The 22,649-nt window shown below is 41.9% G+C and overlaps 1 protein-coding gene across 1 annotated transcript in view; it reads left to right on the top strand.

The window, feature by feature from the left end:
• Window positions 1-3,885: 3,885 nt before the first annotated feature.
• LOC139687339 (amine oxidase [flavin-containing] B-like) overlaps window positions 3,886-22,649 on the top strand; it is a 54,585-nt gene continuing 35,821 nt past the window's right edge. The window contains exon 1 of the mRNA XM_071584512.1: window positions 3,886-4,033. Coding sequence (XP_071440613.1) covers window positions 3,982-4,033 — 52 coding nt within the window. The 5' untranslated portion in view covers window positions 3,886-3,981. The remainder of the gene's footprint in view (window positions 4,034-22,649) is intronic.

Below are 22,649 nucleotides of genomic sequence, written 5' to 3'. Positions count from 1 at the left end.
ACTGAGATCCATCGTCGTTTAAAGGCTGTTTATGGTGACGATGCTGTAAATCCATTGGTAGTAAAATTTCGTGGTTGCGAGCCTGATAAAGCTATAATTGTTGATGAAACACCAAGCGGATGCCTGATTACTGCTACAGACGATAAACATCGCAAACTCGTCGAAGATTGCATTCAAAATGACCGGCAAATCACTCAAAAGCGTACCGCAAACCATATTGGAGTATCCAAGGAAGAGGTTTGTAGTATTAAAGGCAGCTTTGCGCTAATAATCTTGCAACATGACAACGCTCGTCCACACACCTCGCGCGCAACTGGAGAGGCTCTGCGAAACTTGAAATTTGAACCAATTCCACACCCTCCTTATTACCCCAATCTTGCGCCTAGCGATTTTTATTTTTGAGAGACACCTCGAGGGTGTTCATTATACCTCGGACGATGAGGTGATGGCAGCTGTCAAGTCCCGGATTCGAGAAAGGTCGGAGGAGTTTTTCAGTGACGGAATAGAAAAACTTGTTACACGTTGGGAGAAATGTATTAGCCTGAATGGTGACTATGTTGAAAAATAAATATATGATTTAAAACTTAAGAATTGTACTGTTTTGTAATTTTTACCCGATATTGCTATTTGTTTCTGTTCGCGCTTTCCAAGCATGTGATCATTACTTTCAGCCTTACCTCGTACAAATCCGATTCACAATCGGTTGACCAGAACTTTAAGGCCCTCAGAGCGAAATTCCAATTGCTGGGCTTAGTATCAACCCGACAGTCATAATTTGAGGGAGGATTGTGGTATTCATTAATTGCAATGATGGCTTTCCCGGGGCGGGTGCATGAAGTTGGAAGGGCGTTTTCTCACGAGAATATTTCCCACTTGAATACTTGGAGCAAAACTACATGGTCCAATCCATTATTGGGCATAAACCCTAATTTTAGTATCTTTCAGACGTTAATATGCTGCACGTATGGAAGTATGAACTACTTTCGGGAACCTGGTCACATATATATCAACTTGATAAATTGGTCCGAGGAATGCAAGTATTACGTATTCCTAACCAAAGTCCTGATTAAAAATGCTCTTTAAACTACTTCTCGTGAACGATGCCCCACGGCCAAAACTTTTGAAAACTACACGACAGGAGAAAATTTAGATGGACTCAAATATACATTAGATAGAATAATCATCAATGACATAAAAAAGGAAGGCGGTTTGAAAAATTGTCGTTTACAACCACGATCATTGTGACTGATAGTGACTGATGTATATACAAGGAAACCTCTTAGGCAAAGCGTATGAGTAATAGAGCGAGGATACAGAAAAAGCAGAGAAACAAGGAAAATTATTCATACTTTCAGGCTGATCGCAGGTCAGAAAATATTGAGAGGCCAACCTATTGCTTTATCACTTTCGACGACTCATCTTAGGTTTTTGACGACATTAAACTCCTACTACCCGCGCAATTCTGAAATTTTAGACTTGAACATTTACCATTTCAATTAGGTCAACTGAACTATGCAGTTCTCTTTAGTGTTGAATTTGTGAATCACTGTTAAGACCGACTAGCTCATTCTACTATTGTGCTCACAGTAAAAGGCTGGAAGTATGAAACAATTTCAATTGCGTACTTGCATTCTTCTGGGTTGCGCAATGTAACTGCGTGTATTGTATACCTTAAGTCCTCTTCTCCATTTACGAGTATTATACTCTGGGCGCAAAGCTTCTGATAGTTGATTATTTTTCCACCATTTGACTCCAAGGCATCACATATTGCCCAAATCGCGACAGAGCAGCAGGCTATTACATTTGGTATTTTTTCCCTCTGAGAGTCGGTTTGTTTCATCGGTAACCAATCCTATGTTGCCTCTGGTTAACCGAGATATTACTTAGGAATCGAATACCAAGGAAGAGTGAGACCTTATCACACATTTTATTGTATTACGCCAGAAGTAAACTTCTGCTTTCCATTTATCTCATTCCGTCAATTACTACTTTTCATATACTGTAATATATTTTCCCCCAACGAGTTCGTCTTACCAGTTACGTCGAACTGTTTAATACTACTTTTTTGCGAGAGAGCTAGACGAATGTATGATAGAACTAAAAGCGCTCCATCACTTTTGCATTCATTTCCGTCCTTTAGGTAATCCGGACGGATTAGAGGTCCGGATTGCGACAATCATTAAGTACGACGTGTGTTCAAAAAGTAACGAGAATTTTGTAATAGTGCATAGTGAACCATGCACTTTGCCATCGTCTGACCTTGCCACAAGGTCAAACGATCAATAAAGAATACTCCTAGCTAGTTCAACACCGTTATCGTGAAGCAATGCCAAAAACGCTTGCACTTTTGGCATTGACTGGCGAAACAGTTCATGGCTTAGGCACCACAACGATAATGCATCTGCTCACACTGCTGACCACTTGTTCGTAAATATTTGGCCAAAAACAGCCCTGGAAGGATGTCTCAGCCTCCATAGTCACCAGGCATGGCCCCGTGTGACTTTCTTCTGTCCCGAAAAATAAAGAGAGCCATAAAGGGCCGTCGTTTTACAAGCATAGTAGATGAGATTAAAAACGCATCGCTGAGAGAGATAAAATCTCTACCGAAGATCGAGTTCCAGCAGTGTTTCGAATATTGGAAAAATCTCTGGTATAAGTGTATAATATGCAATGGGGGACCACTTCGAAGTGGATAAGATTGATATAGATAAATAAATAAAATTCTTTCCAAATAACTCAAATTCCCGTTATTTGTAGAACACGCATTCTAATTACGTGTCGGCTTTGGCTGAACATGTCTCTGCAACCTAACTAGGTCGCACAAAGCTAATGATAACTTTCTATATTTATAAGATTTATAAGCAGTTATAGCATGTAAGTGATGTCGAATAGTTTTCAATTTCGGATTAATGAGCCCTGCTTCACGAATGCGCTTTCTAAGTGAGGTACGACATTTTAACAAGCTTCTTTGAAATCGTCCCTATAGCATTCTAATTCATTAAGCTTACCAATTTTACCCTTCAATAACGTACTTTATTGCGTATCAAATGAGACTCTTTATTCATCATTTTAGATATATTTTTTATCATTTCGACTAATCTTAAGTTTTGGTACCGAGGATTTCCATCGCGGATTCTGGTTTGATTCTTGCCGATTCCAATTGATGTTCCCTACTTTTAATATGTACCCCTAAGGTTTTTTTTTCCTTCAAAGAATAACTATATGGGTCCCTTATTACGTCAAATATTACCAACTATGTTAATGACCATTTCATACCAACATTTTTTATGAACATATATAGGTGGCGTTCTTTACACTTGAAATTTTAAAAAAATCGAGAAGAAACGAACAGTTAAACATAGAATTTGAGGAAAAGCTATGCTGAATTGTATTTGAGTTGTTCACCAATATTAATTTTTATGAGGCTGACTAATTTGAATACCCATTTTTTTCAATCGACCCAAGATTCTATTGCTTCAAGGTCGTGCTGGAACAGTCGAAATCCTCCGCCAAATTGTGACCAAATGGTTGGTGGCTTGCACAACAGAAACGACTGCTCGCGGCAAAGGGGCGCCACCAATCAATCACCAGTTGAGAGTGCTCTGCGTCCGGGAGCGGGATACCTCCGGCGCGGTGGGAGCAGTCCCCAGCCGCACCCACGTTTAGCGATGCACTCGCTATCAAGGCAAAGCGATGGGATGGCGTCGAGGAAGAAAAAGAGATGGGGGAGAGGTCGGGGAGAGCGCGAGATTGATGGTGGGGGAGGGGCCGATCGGTCCTCGCGTTCATTGGAAGGGGGTGAGGAGGGGCGAGGGAGGGAGATATATTATCACGCGCCATATATATCCTGAGGCAGAAGGATTCGCGACCGCCGACGCGCGACGCTTTAAGAGGGCGAGGGACGCCGCATCGAGGACCGTTTCGCACGCGCGTGTACACCAGTGAGGGCAGTCAGTGAGAGAGGGAGGCCGCAGCATCAGCATGGACACCTCCGAAGAGCTCCCCGTCCTCGTGGTCGGCGCCGGACTCAGCGGTGAGTCTCCCCGGCCCTTCCTGTCATCCGATCCGAGTCGCGCTTCTCCGGGGCAGGCCATCGCCCACTGCCGCGGAACCTGCTGAGACCCCCCGAGCGGACGGAAGTGACCGGCCAGCCTAACGCTATCGCGGATCCTGGAAGTTAGCGGCGCCCTACGTACTCTCAGTGGGCGATCCACTTCCCGCGGTTGAAAAAATCATCATTCATGGGAATTAAAGCCATTAGTGGCACGTAGGCAGAAAGTTAATTGCTGTGTTGATTCTTCAAGCGAATTTATGTGTATTTTTTTGTGTGCAGCAACACGAGGTTTGGTTGTTTTAAATATCAATAATAATAATAATACGCGATGAAGGAAACGTAAAAATACTTTACGAGTTCCACTCTATACCTTTTATTAGCAAAACGATGTTTTTTTTTAATTTTACGTAATTACGACAAATTCTATCATTTTCCCGAAGAGGGCACGACTTGTTGAAACCATGGTCGTACAAGTAGTTTATAGTGGAATCCGCGAGGGAGTGAATTGCTCGTTTTTTCACTTCTTTATGGAGAAATTGCAGTTATTAAGTTATTCCACAGAGCTGACCTTTAAAAGCCTATAATCGTGAATTTCACCAGCACATAAAATGCCATTACTCCAATGTAGATAAGAAAAAGAAAGACTTGGCTCGACACATGGACATTCTTCTTTTCAATCGGCTGAAATTCTGGAATTTCTTGAATGTTTACGGAGGAATGCTACTTTATCAGAAATGTGTCCTATGCACACTTAACTCGATGGGTCGGATTAAAGCCCACCAATCGCACGCGGACCCCAAGTCTCCAACAGTTGATTAGAATACTGCACAAGTATCCTTTGTGGAAGTATACTAAGCTGCATGGTGTAGAAGCTGTAAACTGAAACTGAAAACTCGCTTTCACTCACTCACAGACCGAAGTATGCCTGGAAAAAATACATGGCACCTTTCCTCCTTAACTATCGTCCCACTCTCCCTCCGCGGGTGCTTAATACTCGTACTGTGGTTTCTGGTGAAAACATCTCAATAATTGGTTTCGTATAGGGTGCTCCGAAAGGTCATTTAGTTTAACCGTAAACTCGATTCAGGATAATTCATTTAGCGCCCAGGCGTAGTTGCGGTGACCCTTCGCGATAATGTCGGCAAAGACCTCCAGGTTGTGCGTTGCTAATATTATCGGCAACGAAAGGTCACTTCTACCTCCTTTCACATCCTCCACGCGCCTCTTACCTTCCAATGTCCCCGAAATCCAATTTTTCCGATAATCGGAGGCAATGCAAGAATTAATGAAGTGCACATTCGTGTTTTTAGTCGCTCGACATCAGATAAAAAGAAAGGAAAAACTATGGACGGCTCGAAAGGTGTTTTTTTTTTCGTTTTCGTCTCGTATTTTTACACTCCTGAAGCCGTTATGGGAACCGAGTTTCTACGGTTGAGCTTGCGCGTGACATCAATCATTTGCGACCGACGCTTACTTACTAAAGCGTGAGGGCGCACACGAAAGAGGGCGGCGAGAGTAACACATCCCTTTTTTAAAGTTCATCCATCGGGAGAGAGAGAGAGAGAGACAATGTGTACGTGGACGGGAAAGTGGGCATACTCTCCCCTCCCCTCCGCATTAAAGGTAGCTTGTCATTTTGACTCTCTTTGATTTAAATGAGAAGGATTGAAAAAATAAAATAACGTGAAGGAATGGATACAAAGGAACAGCATAAAAAGAAATAAGGTCGCGGGAGAAATAAGAAGGCGGGAGCATTGGGTGAAAACGACTTGGGAGAGGCGATGCGAGGTAGGAGCCTGATATGGCGGCGAGAGTGCCGGGTAAAGCAGACAAGGGGAGGAAAAGAATAAGCATATCGACGGACGGAATGTACGAAGGTAGACAGTGGGTGGGTAATCGGTTACTGTAATACGTACCCTTTGGATTCAACTGTAATGTTAGGCGGATCTAATAAATACAGCAGGACTTAGCCCCTGGAGACAGAAGAGGACTACCTTTGACCGGCTAAATCCTGTTTATCAACAGATTTGAAGGTGATCGCTTACTTGGCCCTTCACCTGTTGCATCGCAACAAACATCCTCAGATGGCAGCACTCACGCACCCTCATCCTCCACGCCCGCACCGGTACCACTCTTCCCCCCTCTTCCCTTGCTTGAGAACGGACACGCAATCGATATTTCGGGCCTCGAACCCCTAGTGAATCTTTCGTGGTTGGACCGCAAAACTGCATATTGCGTATGAGAGCCGTATCCACGCACCGCCGACACCTTGATATGTTAACTATTTTGGAGCTGTTTCACGCTCGTTATTTGATTGCTCAACTTTTTTGAATTGCAGCCAATCTTGCCGAGAGCTTTCCTTCGTGTCGCTACGCACGCACGGCACCTGCTATCACATACAAATCTCGGGAGTCTCCGGCGGTTGGAAGACCAGCACTGCAATCCGAACGGTCCGCGCTTGCCAACCGTGATCAACCTTGCGACATCGGGAGTCTAGATAGGCGGGGCATAGCGCGACCCTCGCCGAAGGCATTGTCCACAAGAAATTTAGATAATTTTTAAGAATAAGGAAGACTAATTTAAACATACAAGTAGAACGGGGTAAACTGAAGCAGCCGCGTTTTTGGGCATTGCTGAGGAGAAAAAAGGGGTTTGATGCTCGAGACATTATGAAGATAAGTGCGTTGCCCAAAGAAGCATTTGAAAGGAGGAAGGGACTTATCGCAGGAACACTACTAAGAACCTGTAGTTGCCGTACTTACTGTTAAGTAACTGAAGACGTTAAGAAAAGATTAGTCATCATCTCCATATTGGAGTGTGGCGCTGTATGGATCCGAAATCTTGTCTTTGGAGAAAGTCGGTGAGCACAGATTAGAGACATCTGATGTGTGGGCCTGGAGAAGAATGGGGAAAATGAGTAAAAGAAAAAGGAGGTTTAAGATTGGTGGCCGAAGTGAGGGAGTTGCGGAAAAAAATGCAGAAGAAGTGGGCGGTGGAAATATTGAATGGCAGTGGGACGTTAAAGGTCGTGATGTGAGGGAGAATGTTAGTTAAGCGGGTTGCAGGGAGATAATAAATATTTTTTTATCAATATTACCGAGGGTGATGGTTTATTAAACGATGCATGTTCAGATCTTGAGAGTTGTCTCCGTATTGGATATCGAAATATCATAAGGTCCAACTCACCAAGATATATTATGACAGTTGTCCAAATTAAGAAATCGCACGAATCCGTTTCAATCAAAGAATTCATCATCTTCTTTCCTCGAGTATTTGATTGGAAGCCTGTTATGACCTTCTTCAGTCTTGATCTTTCTGTTTCTCACGTGGAAGCCCCAGACATATTCTGCTTTCCGTCCTTAATTTTCATATTTCTTCGAGTATTCTATCTTCATACGTGTTCTCTCCATCTCTTTCTGTATTCCCGTATCGTTTCGTTGATATCTTTGAAAACCACACTTAACAATCCCATGGTCGGTTTGGTAGGTGAAGGTAGTGCTCACCTAGTTCTAAGGCCAATGGCATGTGAAATTCACACATAAGGGTTTACTTTCTCTGTGCCCTCTACATGTATTCCCTAGGAATGATCTGGTACCCGAAAATCACATAGCATGGATGAAGCTGAGGAAGCCCAAGTGCGTATCCGGAAATCAAACCCTCCGGTCATTGGTCCAACGCCCAGCCCCTGGACTTCCACGTCCCCCGATAGCTTGTAAGTCGAGTTCAAAAAAGCCCAAATCAAAGAAATGAATACATGACTTAATGCTGGACACACATCCATCTGTACACTGCTCATTGATTCGGTATCTTACCGGCTGATATGAAATTAGTATTTTAGACAAGATAAGACAGAATAGATTAATGAGGAAATATAACACCGGTTTTAGATAATCTGGAGATGGCATCAATGGGTGAAGTTTGAAATAATCATACCTGATAAGTTAAAAAAAGTGAGTCGAATGTCAAAGTGAAGGGCAAAAGCGTGACGCCTGATGAGATCACCCGTCACTCTCTCCCTTGATCCCTTCGCGGCGACACGCGAAACCTACACCCGTGGTTGGAAACGAAAAGTAACCATAGCAATTGAGTCACATCCTCGACGGAAAAAACATATCTAACCTTATGGTGCATTTATCTGCCTCGATCGGAGGTACCTCAGTAAAGCGAAACTATTCGCAATACCACGAATGAAATTATTCGTCAGAAACTCAAACATCCAATTTTGCAAAGCGCAATTAATATGATGCTATTATCTTTCCGTCCAAAACGGATTCTGATGAAGTTCTATTCTTCACTGGTAACTCCTTGGTGTGAATTAATTTCCGATTATTTCTCATCCGCCTGAATTGATACGGAAGAGGGATCGCCTTTTGGGAATTGATTCACGAAATTTTCATTATTCGCAAAAAGAGTATATTCATACTTTTTTCAGATTTTCCTTAATCGCTGAAGTTCGCCATCCTCGGGGTAAAGACAAATACTTCAATCAGCATGACTGCGTGTGATACCAACACGACAGTGTCAATATTCCCAACATAAGACCAATGCGGTTTCCTTTCTTGCTTTGACCTCGTCGATACCTGGCTAGGTTTCTAATTATAAGGGATTTTTTATTACGATTTCAACATTCCACCGTCGGAGCGAATTGAAAGGAATGAAAGATATGGCAACCTAGTGCAGTTTTTCGAGTAGCGGAAGTGACGTAGGTAATATTAGATTGGGGCAGGCATGTCATTTTAATGCTATCGTCGCTCCAACGACGTATGGCTTTCGAAAGAAATGCCTCGACTCTCCGACGAAAGCTACTTCCAACTGAGAAGAATTTAATCTTTTTCCTAAATACTTCGAATTTTCTTTCAGATAATCAATCGCGAAAAAAGTCTTCACCTCAGTTCGAAGGCATTTTACGAAAGAGATATTCACAAAACGCGATAAGTGGAATTGCTGCAATGCAGAGTAAGATTAAGATAAGCTAACGTTAAGTCATCACGGCATTTCAAGTAAATTCTCATGACACACTTAATTGCTACGACATTTCTGTTCCCACCAAAATGAATTGACTCTATCATTTATGAAGGAACAAGTTTTTGTAATGAAAGTTTCTGACGGTTGATATCTCATTAGAATTGCGCATTTTTTAACAGGCATCATCCCATCTTCAATAGATATCGTTCCGGTTAGGAATATTCAAGAACGTAATCTTAATAAAAGAAACTTTGCTTCGGGTGGACAGGGCAGTTCAGATGCCCCGAAAGTGATAGGTGATGGTCATTTTGATTCACAAGTTTCACAACGCTCCATAAATAGCCTCTATTGAGCAAAAGAGCGATGATGTTTTCGGCCGGACGCCAGCCCAAAACTTCCTGTTTCCCAGAATATTTTTTCTCGTGAGGACAACTCGCAGAGCAAATAATTTCCACCTAGACTTTAATTCATGAAAAGTAAATATTTTATGAGTTTCAGACTTAAGTTTAAAAACACATATTAACCAAACATGAGCTCTTTCGTTCTATTTGTTCCACACCTGCATATCTCTTTAAAATTTTGAGTCGAAACCAGAATTAAATGATTCCATAAAACTAAAAAATATTAGTGATAGACTTTAAAAATTTTGATGCGGGCAGAATACGAGTATTATTTCATTCACCGCTTGGGAATACCAATTTATAAAGTTAGTAGTAAATAATACTGGCTTATTAAAGACACGCGTAACGAATTATCTACTCTCCCAGCATTATATATATATATATATATATATATATATATATATATATATATATATATATATATATAAACCGGTTAAGGTAGGTTTTGGATGGACACAACTACCAAATAAATTGTTGTGACTCCTAACAAAACACAATCCAGCAAACTACTCTACATCAAGTCCTTCTTCATCTCTGTGTATTTCCTTCCTCTCTTCACCTCGTCCAATAACCCTATCCTATCCCTGCCCTTTGCTCGTTTGCATAGCAGGCTTCTCCCCTCTATTTCAATTTTCCGGCATCTCACCGCCGATCAATACGCCCTTAATCCATTTTTTCTGCCTCCTTAGGATTTCTCCCAACGAACCCCTCTCTACGCCCAACATACCAAGTACTTCCTCATTTGTTTTCTTCTCTGTCCATTTCACCTTCTCCATTCTTCTCCAAGCCCACATTTCAAGAGCCTCCAATCTACGTCTATCCTCATTTCCTCCACAGATACGTTGAACAGCACCGGTGATAATGGGCAACCCTACCTCACACCTCTTCCTAACACTGCCTATCTAGACTCTTCGCTCCCCACTCGCACCTGAGCAGTCTGAGACATGTACAGGTTGCGGATTAGCCTCCTTTCCCTCCAATCTATTCCTATTTTCTGCAATATAATCATTAGTTTTACCCAATTCACTCTATCAAACGACTTTTCGGAATCCGTATATCGATATGCACATAGAGAATCATACACGAAAATCGCTCGAATGCGAAAACATTCCTTACGGTCATTATATTTCATTCAGGCTTGCATTCGTTTTGTTTTAATTCGCTATTCAATCGATATAAATTTTTCAGGAAACCATATACGCTTCAGTCGCTCAAAAGTAGTATTTAGCAATTTTAATAAGTAGCGCGACATTAGTTATTATTCAAGTCAACAGGCTGAAAACCCCTCACGAACGGGAGGTATAAGTGGACAAGTATGTACACCGACGGTAAATTAAAGTAAATGATTGTGGGCGTCTCGGGAAGGAAGTCATCGATAGTAATTTTGGAACTGGAATATGTAAGGCGAGGTCGTGCAAAGGGAGAGATGGAAGTGAGCCTAGAGGGTCCGGCTGGACTACATTGGTCCACTACCATTAACAATAACTATGCCAGAATTTTAAGACTACACTTGGAAGCCATTACGTGTATAATAAACGGAATCTATCGGATAAGCTATTCAATGACCACTTGGGATAAGCTATGCGAGGTCATATGAGATCAACTGCATTTACAACCATTTGCCCTCGAAGTCAGCTTAATCTATTTTTCAAATCCTCAACTCCAAGATTAAAACTATAGTCAACTACCTAGTTGGTTCGTACAGGCCAGGGTAAAACTCCCCCCATAATAAAACTAAATCTCAATTATATCAGGGAAATTCCTTCCCTTTTAAGTTCTCACACCCGAAGTCAATCGATAATAAGCCACCCTATGTTCCGTATTTGCGTATAAGCTGATGTATATCGAGATATCTGTCGAACACAGAGATTCAAGGATTCGTTTTATCCTCTCGCAGAATGCAATTGTTTCGCAGCACAAAGAAAGTGTATCAATTGTAGAGAATTCAATTACATCGCAGCACAAAGGAATCATTCCCTGCTTACAGTTTTACAAACGTATTCTTTTCTTTTTGATACGGTAACCAAAATCGCCCCTTACCTCTCTCCTTTTCGGTAGTTGAACAGGTATTGTGGAGGGTGTATATCGATAGCAGCATTCATTATGGGAGGCGATCGACACCTGAGGCCATTAACACCGAGTTGGCATACATTGATGAACATAATGAATATGCGGAAAGGGCTATTACGGGAGGCGACAATAGCTAAGGTCTCTTGCGCCATGGGGGATAGGTGCGGGATGATGCTTAAGAGAATGGAGGAAGGGTAGAGAAAAACCTGGCGCCGGTATTGGACTACTCTTGACGAAAGTCGTCAAGATCCCAACAACTTTCGGAATTCGAACCCGGGCCCTTCTACATCTACTTAATACCCCGCAAGCCGCCGCAAGAGCGTTTGGCGGGAGGTGTTAGGACACAACCCGTAATTAAGAAAGGAAAAAAAACCGCATGCAAAAGCCACAAATTAATACAGTCCACAAACAAAACATGGTATACATTCATGCAAAAACCCTTACACCCCACACACAAGCAAACACTCAAAATATCAACTAACATACACATGCACCTACAAGTATGCCTAACATCTTTGCAATGTTTAATTTTGTTCCGACTTGGAAATTCAATGTTTTTCATATTTCTAAAGTGACTTCGGTTTCTTACTATTATGATTTCTGATTGTTCGGGGAAAGAATGAGTATTTGTATCTATCTGTACTGGAATCTATCTCCCTTAGTTTATCTTTGTGGTCTGATCTACCTAAGTATTATGGGGCCATCATAATGCCTTTAGTGCCATCGTTAAACTCGTTTGTTCTGAATCTTTCTAAAAGTCTAAGCCTCGCTTGTTCTCTTCGTACTTCTAGTGGCTCCCAGTCTAAATCCCCTAAGAAACCTGTCACATTTGTGTTCTTATTGTAACAATTATAGGCCCTTGGGGGTGGGAAGCCAGTACTTTAACCACACAACTGTTCCCGATTCCCGAAATGTGCTCTTACTTCTCAGAGGCCGGCTGCTAGAAATTGCTTCCCACTTTCTGGGTGCTTCAATCCTCTTCCGGAGGTCAAAGAAGGTTTCCCACTTCAGCCAATCTCATCTGTCAAACATATCTGGCTACCCTCGACAGCCCATTAGCAGGGATTCACTCCAATCATGGCTCCAAAGATGGGATACGGGCTCAAACTCATCCTTTGATCACGCACTGAATCTACTCCCGTAAGAGAAGAACTTTTTTTTCTGAGCTTCGACAGGAGTTATAAGTCCTGATTGGCGCAGGGGTCGCAATATCACTCCACAAAAGTCGATGCGTAAAAACGTTCGCGTTTGAATTTTGAAACCGTTCCCGTGGATATGCAAGATTTTATCTGCAAAAACAGTGGTTTCCAACGTGTTCGACGAAATTTCTCTATGGCGGTTTGTGTACACAGCGCGCGAAGGTCAGAGATCCAAAAACAGAAGCTGGCAGAAGACGTCAAATCAAAATACTCCTGACTCGCGGACGTCGCAATTCACGACCCAGATGACCCAGCGTACCATATAGCCTTGAGCGGCCAAGGCAAAGTCGTTCGGTGAGATAGCTCCGATCGAAAGGGAAGAGGAGACGGGAGGGGGGAGGCGTCGCGCCTCACGCCGGCGCAAATCCTTCCTTCGCCTCCCAGCGTTGCACGTCGAAAACGTTCCTCGAAGTGCGCCAAGCGCGACCCAGTCACCGCATCCGACTGATAAAGCAGAATTAAATGCCCCTCGGAGTGATGCGTCCGCCAAGGTCACCGGCCACCAGCCCGTCGAGCGGAGAAGTGAAGGGAAAGGGCACTTTTTGCTCCTACTTCAATCTCGGGGCCTTGAAAACGAAACAAACACAACTGAGTGTTTTCCTCATTTGTTGATACTACCGTTCGACGAGCATTCCCGGACTGCGCGATTTTTACGGGAATTCATGTGGGCAATCTCAACTAAAACATCAAATCCATTTTTCCTCAAGCGTAATAAAGCTGGTCCCGACTCCTGTCTTCTAGATCTTGTCATGACATAACATAGATCTAGTTACTAACTTCTTAAAGCAATTTTATTTTCTTGGCATTTCATGATCTTTGCATGAAGTTACAGGTCGACAATTTAAGGAAGTATATGCGAGTTTCATGCTAGTTTAATAGTGACTACCAGGAACAGTAGCTACTCAGATTCTCCTCCATTCCAAGATGTTGATGACTTAATACTTGCACACGTGCTCTTTTCAAAATATGCAAATTAGTTCAGAGGGGACCTGCGTTTACTAAAGGAGATAAGCATCGCTCGACGTGGTTTTAGGGGTCTGGAACTTCGTCTTCATAGATTTTAGAGTTGTGGGTGCAGAGGAGAGAATATGATGATGGGCGGAGAGGAAGAGAAACGTTTCGGACGCGGAGGCACAAATGAATAAGCTGGGCAAGGTGGAAATGTTGGGAAACGAATGGAAGGGAAGCTGAGGGATTGTGAAGTACCTGATAAAGGGGAGGACGTCTGGGGAGGAGATGAAATGTTCTTTGGCACTAAAAGGGCGGAAGAACGAATCAGCATGCATGCAGAAGACAACTGTAACGGGGGAAAGGTGTTCACAGGCATTGAGAGATCCCTCTGAAGTCCTAATGGAAGTGCTTCAGTTTTGTGAGGCCATTCAATATCTACTTATACAAATGAAAACGTACCTGACAAGAACTTCAGAGACATGTAAAAGGAACAAAATGAGAGATTTGAAGATGCATGTATATACAGAGTTACCATAAAAGAGTCGAGCTGTGGATTAGTATACTGATATTATCACTGGTAGTCTCCATCCATTACTTTAATCAAAGGTGTTACCATCAGCCTTCCATTTAAAGAGGAAAAAAATAACTACGCAGCACAACTACGGAGCACTTATCACCCGGGGACTTAGCGAATCGATCATTCGAATGAGACACTTACGATTATAAGATATCTAAGAGCGAATACGCCGAAAGAATTTCGGAAAGCGTTAAACGAATTCAAAATTAAAAGATTAGCTGAAAATATACACTTTAATCCAATAGATTCACCTCCTGCCGCAACACCGTTAGAGTGATCCAACAGCAGGCATGCAACGTTAAAAATTAAACTATGCTTCGTGCTTAATTACAATATACGCATCAAATAACTTAGATCATGAAAAATGCGGGCACATCCTAAGTAAGATATAGTTCTATACGCTTCATAGGCGATCCTCTGATAACTAGACCAAATAAATAAACTAAGGTTAGTTGCAATAACGAAAACATACTAGGCAGAATGAAAACATAAAAATACATATTCCCTATCGTAACGCGATCGCTCTCAGTTATTCTGCTTCCTCATCGTTCTTGGAAAAAATGAGATCTCAAAACTATCAGTTATTCACTTGATCTTTCTAAACTCATTTTCACGAACTTTCCTACCGTAGTACGAAGGGTCTATTAATGTATTGTCAATATCATCGCGAAATAGACATGCTTCCAATTTATGCAAGATACATGATTTGTCGTTTAATCTTGTCTCCGTGAGTTATTCCCGCCGTAGTTCCTCAAATAATTTTGCTAGGCTGCTCAGTTTATCATAAAAAATTCTACAAATCTATCTCCTTTACACTGCACGCGATCTAATTCAGCAATCATCTCAATTTCATGAGGACCCCATATACAAGCAGAATATTCTAAATGTCAAACTAGAGAATGAGAACTAGAAATTTAACCATTTTTTCACATTTCCCAAACAATCTTCCGATAAATCCTAATTTTTTGCTAGCTTGTACACAGGTTACCCGTAAGTTTTTCACACAGGTGAGGTCGTGAGTAAGGGTAACTCATGTGTATTTCATTGAGAATCCACTTTCTATTTTGGTATTTCTGATGAAGTAAGCGCTCGGGAGGGAATTGTTCTTTTTCCAAAAAATCATCAATACGCATTTTTTTTAAGTTTAATTCTGGCTGCCACGTGTCGCACCAACGTTTTATTGTATCAAGGTCATCTACTTAAGCTCCTTTATTCTTAGGGCTGCAGATATCTCTGGGAAGTAGTGTCGTCAGCAAATAAAAGTATCATAAAATTCACAGCAGAGTTAGTGTCGTTATCGTTAAGTAGGAATAAAAGAGGCCCGCTAACACTTTCCCAGGGAACAAATTAAAGTGACTTCAACTATATTTGAGCTAACACCATCTACAGGGTTCGTCCGGAAAATAAGTGTACTGAGCTCAGGAAAAAAAATTTATTACACTTTTACATATCTTAAGCTAATATTCCTCAAAATAGGACCCTTGTGAGTCGATACACTTGTTCCAGCGGCGTTCCCATTCCTGGAACGCTCCCGCGAAGGCATCATCGGGAACCTCTCGAAGACTCGTCGTCGACCTCTTCTCTGCCCTCCACGAACATCTTGTGCCACCGAAAGATCATGTTTCTGGACATGGCTGACTCCCCGTAAGCCTGGTTAATCATACCGACAGTTTCGGTAGACGATTTCCCAAGCTTTACCGCAAATTTGATGGAATAACGCTGCTCCAAAAACTTCGGCATCGCGTTCCGTGACGTGGGTCGAGCGTGGAGGTTCGCGTTAACAGAGCCCCTCACTACACCACAGCTCAGAGCCGACTGCCTTTTTCAGCGTCGCTTGCCAACATACCCCCCTCCAATCGCAGCCCGTCAGAGCGGTGCTGGGCGCGCCTGGAGCGGCGCGCCCAGCCCAGGAGTCAGTACACTTATTTTCCGGACGAACCCTGTATGACTACCCTTTGCATGAGTCCATTCAAAAAGTCTTTAATCCAGCCCAGAATATTTTATTCCATGCCCAAGGCTCCTAGCTCTGTGAGTAGTTTACTATGAAAAAATATGTCGGAGGCTTTTTTAAAATGTAGAAAAACCGCGTCCATTGGATCATTGCTCCCACCTGCGCAAAAAATATCATGAACAAAAAACACAAGTTGTGTCTCGCAGAATATACCGTTTCCGGAAACCGTGATGATTTTTCGTCAATCATTCATTACTATTGAGGTGCCCCTTTATCGAACTAACAAATACGTAAATGGTCAACGATGTTCATGCGCGGTAAGGATGTGAGGAAGATAAGGGTGTAAGTACTCCCTGTTGCCACAGTTAAATATGGGCGTTATAAACGAATTAGATATTTTCCAGTGATTAGGAACTTTTAAATACGACGAAATTCCGACGCTATTTCCTTAAAAAATACGAGCGGGTATTTGATCAGGCGCGGAGGATTTATTAGGCGTAATATTTTTCAGCAAACGTTCTATTTTATAATATAAGATTTCAACGCGGATCAGGATGGTGCGGTGGCTAATGTACAGGCTTCCCACCGAGAGGGCATGGGTTAAAATCCTGGAGACAACAAATATTTTTCAGGTGTATCCTGATCGCTACTTGAGGTGCTTTGTGGAGGCACTTTGAGTGAGTACGACCTCCGTCGGATGGGACGTTAAACTGCGGGCCCCTTGGCGCCTTTCTCTAAGAGTAAGCTAATGCCGACGTCGGGTTTTTATCTCCACCCTTCCTCCTTTCCCATCCATCCCTGATGGCGCAAACGACCTTAGCTGCCGGTTGCCTCCTCAAAAAAAAATAAGATTTCAATTCCGGAATCAGTTGGCGGGTACGATTCGGTAAGCTATCGGAGACAATCGGTAAGACGTTGGTGAAAATTCTTTGAAAGAAAGACTTTAATAAGTTGGCTTAGTCGAAACTGCAGGCTGCTCCTTCGCCTTTATCGGTTTTGAGTTAATTAACTGTAGACTTATTTTCCTGAATCATTCTGACATAAAACCAAAATGATATTGGAATATCGTCTAAATTTTCAGCGAATCTTTTCCTTTTGAATTCTTTTAACGCATTTCGAAATCCCTTATTTGCATCCCTTCCCTAGAATCCCTTCGCCCTAGAGTAAGTTATCTCATTCCGATTGACATCAGAGATATCGCTCCTTATCTTTTCCATCGTGGCGTGACATAGGCTTTGAAATCATAATGATTTTCCAACTTCCGCGTTGTACAATAAAGGTTCCTTGCTATACTTGATAAATTTACTGGGAATGAAATTGTTGACATCTCTGAGCATGATCCTAATGAAGCGATTCCACTCACCATCAGCATTTCGACGTTTACCATCTACCCTAGAAGTTAAAGATAAACTCTGTTTCACGCCCTTTAGGCCTCTGTAATCCCCATTTTCAAAAGAGTTCATAATTATTTTGATGTTATTTTTTCTTGTTTCCCTCCCATGGACTACAACCTTGACGTAGTGGAGGGGCTTGTGCCTTCCGATGACCCTTAGAGCTGTGCTGGCGGGAGCAATGATAATTGCTCCTGGTAGGGTGTCTGATAGGTCGAAGGTTAGGAGCCAGAAGAAAGGTAGTCCACGCAGCGTCTGTTCCTCAGTGAGGCGGCTGCAATGGCGTCTGACCCTTTGGGGCGGCCAGTAAGTGATGGTGTCACGTTAAAAACACTATTGAGGAAGGCAACGGGAAACCACCTCAATTATCATTCCCAAGATTAATATGGACACTACAGAGAATATGAGTCCTGGCAACTACAAGGCTCGGCCCAATCGGCCGTGTGTCGTGCCCGGCAGCGGGGAAGGCAAGGCTTCCGCGGTCGTCATCCCACGAAAACCTTGCAACGGCAAACCGACAGCAGCAGGACAGAAGACGCAGAAGAGGAAGACCAATTTAGTCAGAATGGGAACTTGGAATGTTCGGACAATGATGAGGACACGGAAATTGGAGAATATTAAGCGAGAGATGGGAATGGGGAAAATAGATATTTTAGGTGTATGCGAGGTGAGATGGAAGGATATTGGGGATTACTAGAGTGCTAATTATAGAATAATATACAGCGGCGGGGACGAGAGCTAACGAGGGGTTGCCATAGTATTAAATGAAGAGGTAGAGCAGGCAACGGATAGATTATTACTAGTAGAGATAAAAGCAGAACCGATGAACTTGGTTATTATTCAGGTATATATGCCAACGAGCAACCATAAGGAAGAAGAGATCGATAGGATATACGATCAGTGAGAGGACATAATCGGGTGTGTTCCCGCAGAGAAACATTTGATAGTGATAGGGGATTGGAATGCGACGGTAGGCGAAGGCAAGATAGGGAAGAGGTGAGGGACTACGGTTTAGGCACGAGGAATGACCGCGGGGAGAAAGCAGTTGAGTTCTGCAGGAGACAGGGGCTAGTCATCACCAACACTTGGTTTATACACAACAAAAGACGCAGGTAAACATGGAAAATGCCAGGTGACTCAGCTAGATCTACATCCTGGTTAGACACAGGTTTAGGAACAGTGTGATAAATTCGCACAGCTTCCCGGGAGCGGATGCGGACTCTGACCACATTTTAGTTGTTATGAAATGTAGCGTCCGTTTCAAAAAGATAAGGCAGGGGCGGCGGGTTAGAAAATGGAATGTAGAAGCATTAAATGGTTTGAAAAGGAAGGAATACAAACAGGCTGTAGAGGAAATCATGGAGGATGGTAAAGAGCTAAGTACTATCGAAGAAAAATGGGAAAGTTTCAAGAAAGGTTTATCGAACGCCGCAAAAGACACTATTGGAACCGTTAGCGCTAAAAGGACTAGAAAACCATGGATTACGGATGAGATGATTACAAAGATGGATGAGCGGCGAAAATGGAAGAATGTAGATACAGAATGAGGCAAAATGAAGTACAAAGAATTGAACAATAAAGTGAGGCGGGCAACAAATAGGGCAAGGGAAGCATGGTGGAAGACGCAGTGCGAGGGTATGGAAAGTCTGCAGAGGAAAGGTGAAATCGGTGCGCTGTACAGCAAAGTTAAATCTTTATCGAGAATTAAGAAGGGAGATCTATGCTAACAGTTAGAGATAAGGTGGGTAAGATAATAGTTGACGCAGGAAAGATCCAAGAGAGATGGAAGGAATGTATAGAAGAACTGTAGAGTAAAGAACTTAGCCCAACAAGGTTAAACATAGAAAAGGAAGATTCCAATGCAACAATTTCAGAGTGCAAAAATCATGGAAAAGGAACATTACGCAGAGAAAGATTAGGTCCAGGCATACTCGACGATGAGATAGAAAGGGTATTAAGGGAGATGAAACTAAATATGGCCGTGAGGGTGGATAACAATCCCGTGGAACTTAAAATGCTTAGGAAAATGTGGGAGGAAGAGGCTATATGGGCTGATTCGTAGTATTTATAAGGAAGGAATCTGGCCGGAAGACTTTGTGAGATCAGTTTTAGTTCCTATTCCGAAAAAGGTGAAGGCTACATCATGTGAGGACTACAGGACAATAGGTTTGATATCCCACGCAGCTAAAGTTGTTCTTAGGATCATAAACAAAAGGATAGAGACTAGGGCAAATGATTACTTAGGGGATGATCAGTTTGGGTTTAGGGAGGGGAGAGGTAATCGTGATGCCATTGCAGTAATGAGATCACTAATCGAGAGGAATACAGAATACAATCAGGACGTATTTGCCTGTTTCGTAGATTTCGAAAGGGCGTTTGATAGAGTGAATTGGGAAAAACTAATTAGTACATGGCAGAAAATGGGAATAGATTGGAGGGACAGGAGGCCAATCCACAACATGTACATATCTCAGACTGCTCAGGTGCGAGTGGAGAATAAGGTCCGGATGGGCAGTTTTACAGTTGGCAAAGAGCCTTTCATAAGGAGGGAGTAGATGATATTGACGTTGAGCAAGGGTGTTAAGAAAAGATTCGTCAAAGCTTTTGTATGCAACGTAGCTACCAGTACGTATGTACGATGCAGAAACGTGGTCACTGAATCGGGATGATAGAGGTAGACTGGAGGCTTTTGAAATGTGGGTGTGGAGAAGGATGGAGAAGGATGGAGAAGGTGAAATGGACAGAGAAGAAAACAAATGAGGAAGTGCTAGGCATGTTGGGCGAGGAGAGAGGTTGGTTAGGAGGGATCCTAAGGAGGTAGGAGAAATGGATGATGTGCGTATTGATCGGCAGTGGAATGTTGAAGACTGTAATAGAAGGGAGAATGTTGGGCAAGGGAGGAAAGGGAAGGAACAGGATAGGGATGTTGGACGGGACAAAGGCAGGAAAGAAGTACACAGATATGAAGAGGGGCTTGTTGTAGAGTAGGATGTTGGGTTGTGTTTTTTTAGGAGAAACAAAATATCTGGTAGTTGTGTCAATCAAAAACCTACCTTAACTAGTAGATTACTTAATAAAATAAAAAAATTCTTGCTTATTTTAGGGAAAACCTAGCATGTACTGCCCTGTGGTCGTTAATGCTTTTCATAGGTTTTATATCTAAGACATTAAATTAAATGTTAAAATAATATTTTTTTAATTATGAATATAAGTTTTTTCAACAGATTTTAAGCAAATAAAAACTGAACTTACATTGTTTTGTTGAATATTTTACTAAAAATGATTATCCCTCCCATCGTACAGGTTGTTGTTTCTGTGAGCGATCCGTAAACTTTGCATTTCCCCTGTTTGTACTGCACGGCTGTTGAAGGCCGACGATGGTCGGTGCCTTATCTATCGTGGCAGAAAAAAAGAAAACACTGAACAAGAGATAACGGAATTGTGATCACAAAGTTGAGAGAAAAAGAGGGAAAAAGAGAAAGAAATGAAAAAATTGCCTGTGCAAGTCTCACTGCACAATGAAGTCTCATAGTCTCACTGCAGTGATACAAATATTCAACCAATGAATCAGCAGTGAGACAAATAATCGATGCAATTTTCTAACAGGACTGATCAAATACATCGATTTTAATGAATTATTCTACTTATGAATGAACCGAATTTAAAATACTGCAGAATGTTATTGATCTGCTTGCAGTCCAATTTCTTCCCTTACCCAGTTTCTTTTTTCGCAATATAATTTTAATTTACTATAAAACCATGGCCACAACTTTCTTAGTGTTAATTTATACGACGTTCAATATTAGACTTGACATTCAGGATCATAAAATTGCACACGAAAAACTATTAACTTGATTCATATTTAAATTTCCATTTCGCTTTGAAATATTTTTCATGTCATCATCTACACGTGATTTTTGCTTTTTAATTATTGTAAAGGTATGAGTGAAGGAATTATGTATAACTTTAAGCAAAGGCTGTTATAGTGTATGCCCCTGATTTTGCTTATTCATGTGCTAATATATATGTATATCATACTCAATTCTCGAAATATCCTAAAGAGCATAAACGCAAAAGACTAATGAACACACAAACGAATAATTTGCATTACTCCGTTTACTCTAAGGTGACATTAATAAATATTTATTTAAGTCGTCTATTTGATTATCTTAATGAATATAGGGGTTATGCTGGCTAATTTATGTTTATTCGTGTCTTCAAATAAAGTTAAAAGTAGTCTATCACTACTCGACTTTGAAATCATTTCAACGAAAAACAGACACATGGTGAATGATACGGAATTCGCGACATATTTTGCTGCAAAGTGAACAGATACTACCAAAGGATTAAGCCACAGCAATCGGCCCAAATCAAAGGAAACTGATATGGTAGGCGAGAGGAGAGCTGAATCGGTGCTGTTCCCAAGGGGGGGGGGTGACGTTCACACACACAGTGTAAAGGTAATAAGGAGGTCCTGTTCCCTTCCCTTTGACGGATATCTTTTCCCAGAAAGATCTGGTACCCAAATATTCCTGGCTCTCCCGGGATTGCGCACGAATCCGGGATCTTCTTAGTCTAAGGCTCCTTCCAAGGCAGCAATAAGCTGCTTATGATAAATCGGTAAAAATTATTCTTCACTACTCCGCGGGATGTAAAAAAATATTTGAATATCTTAAATTGGCATATGAAAACGTCTTTAATTTTAAGCAACGCTTAATTTTGATGTTGCAGATCCGGTGTGGAATCATTCCCTGCCCCACTCCCTGGTGGTGACTTGGGGATTAAAATGTAAATCATAAGAAATAATTAATTATTATTGATATTCTACCGTTTACGGTCATTTTTGAATGCACTCAATGACTGTAAAACGGTAAAACGATATATTTTCTCCCAACAAAACAAACTGACATCCTACTCTATATTTAATTAATTCATTTCGATAATTTATTCAATCCTTCTAATTTACTTTATTCAATCTTGTGATTTATCATACTTCCTTGCACCCTTCATCCCATCCAACCACCCATCCTGTTCCTTCCCTTTCCTCGTTTGTCCAACATTCTCCCCTCTATCACAGTCTTCAACATCCC

This window comes from Hetaerina americana, unplaced genomic scaffold, assembly GCF_022747635.1.
Source record: "Hetaerina americana unplaced genomic scaffold, ioHetAmer1.1.p SCAF_19, whole genome shotgun sequence".
In the NCBI taxonomy this organism is placed as follows: domain Eukaryota; kingdom Metazoa; phylum Arthropoda; class Insecta; order Odonata; family Calopterygidae; genus Hetaerina; species Hetaerina americana.
Note: the sequence above shows the minus strand (reverse complement) of the source record. Positions and strands in the feature narration are given on the sequence as shown.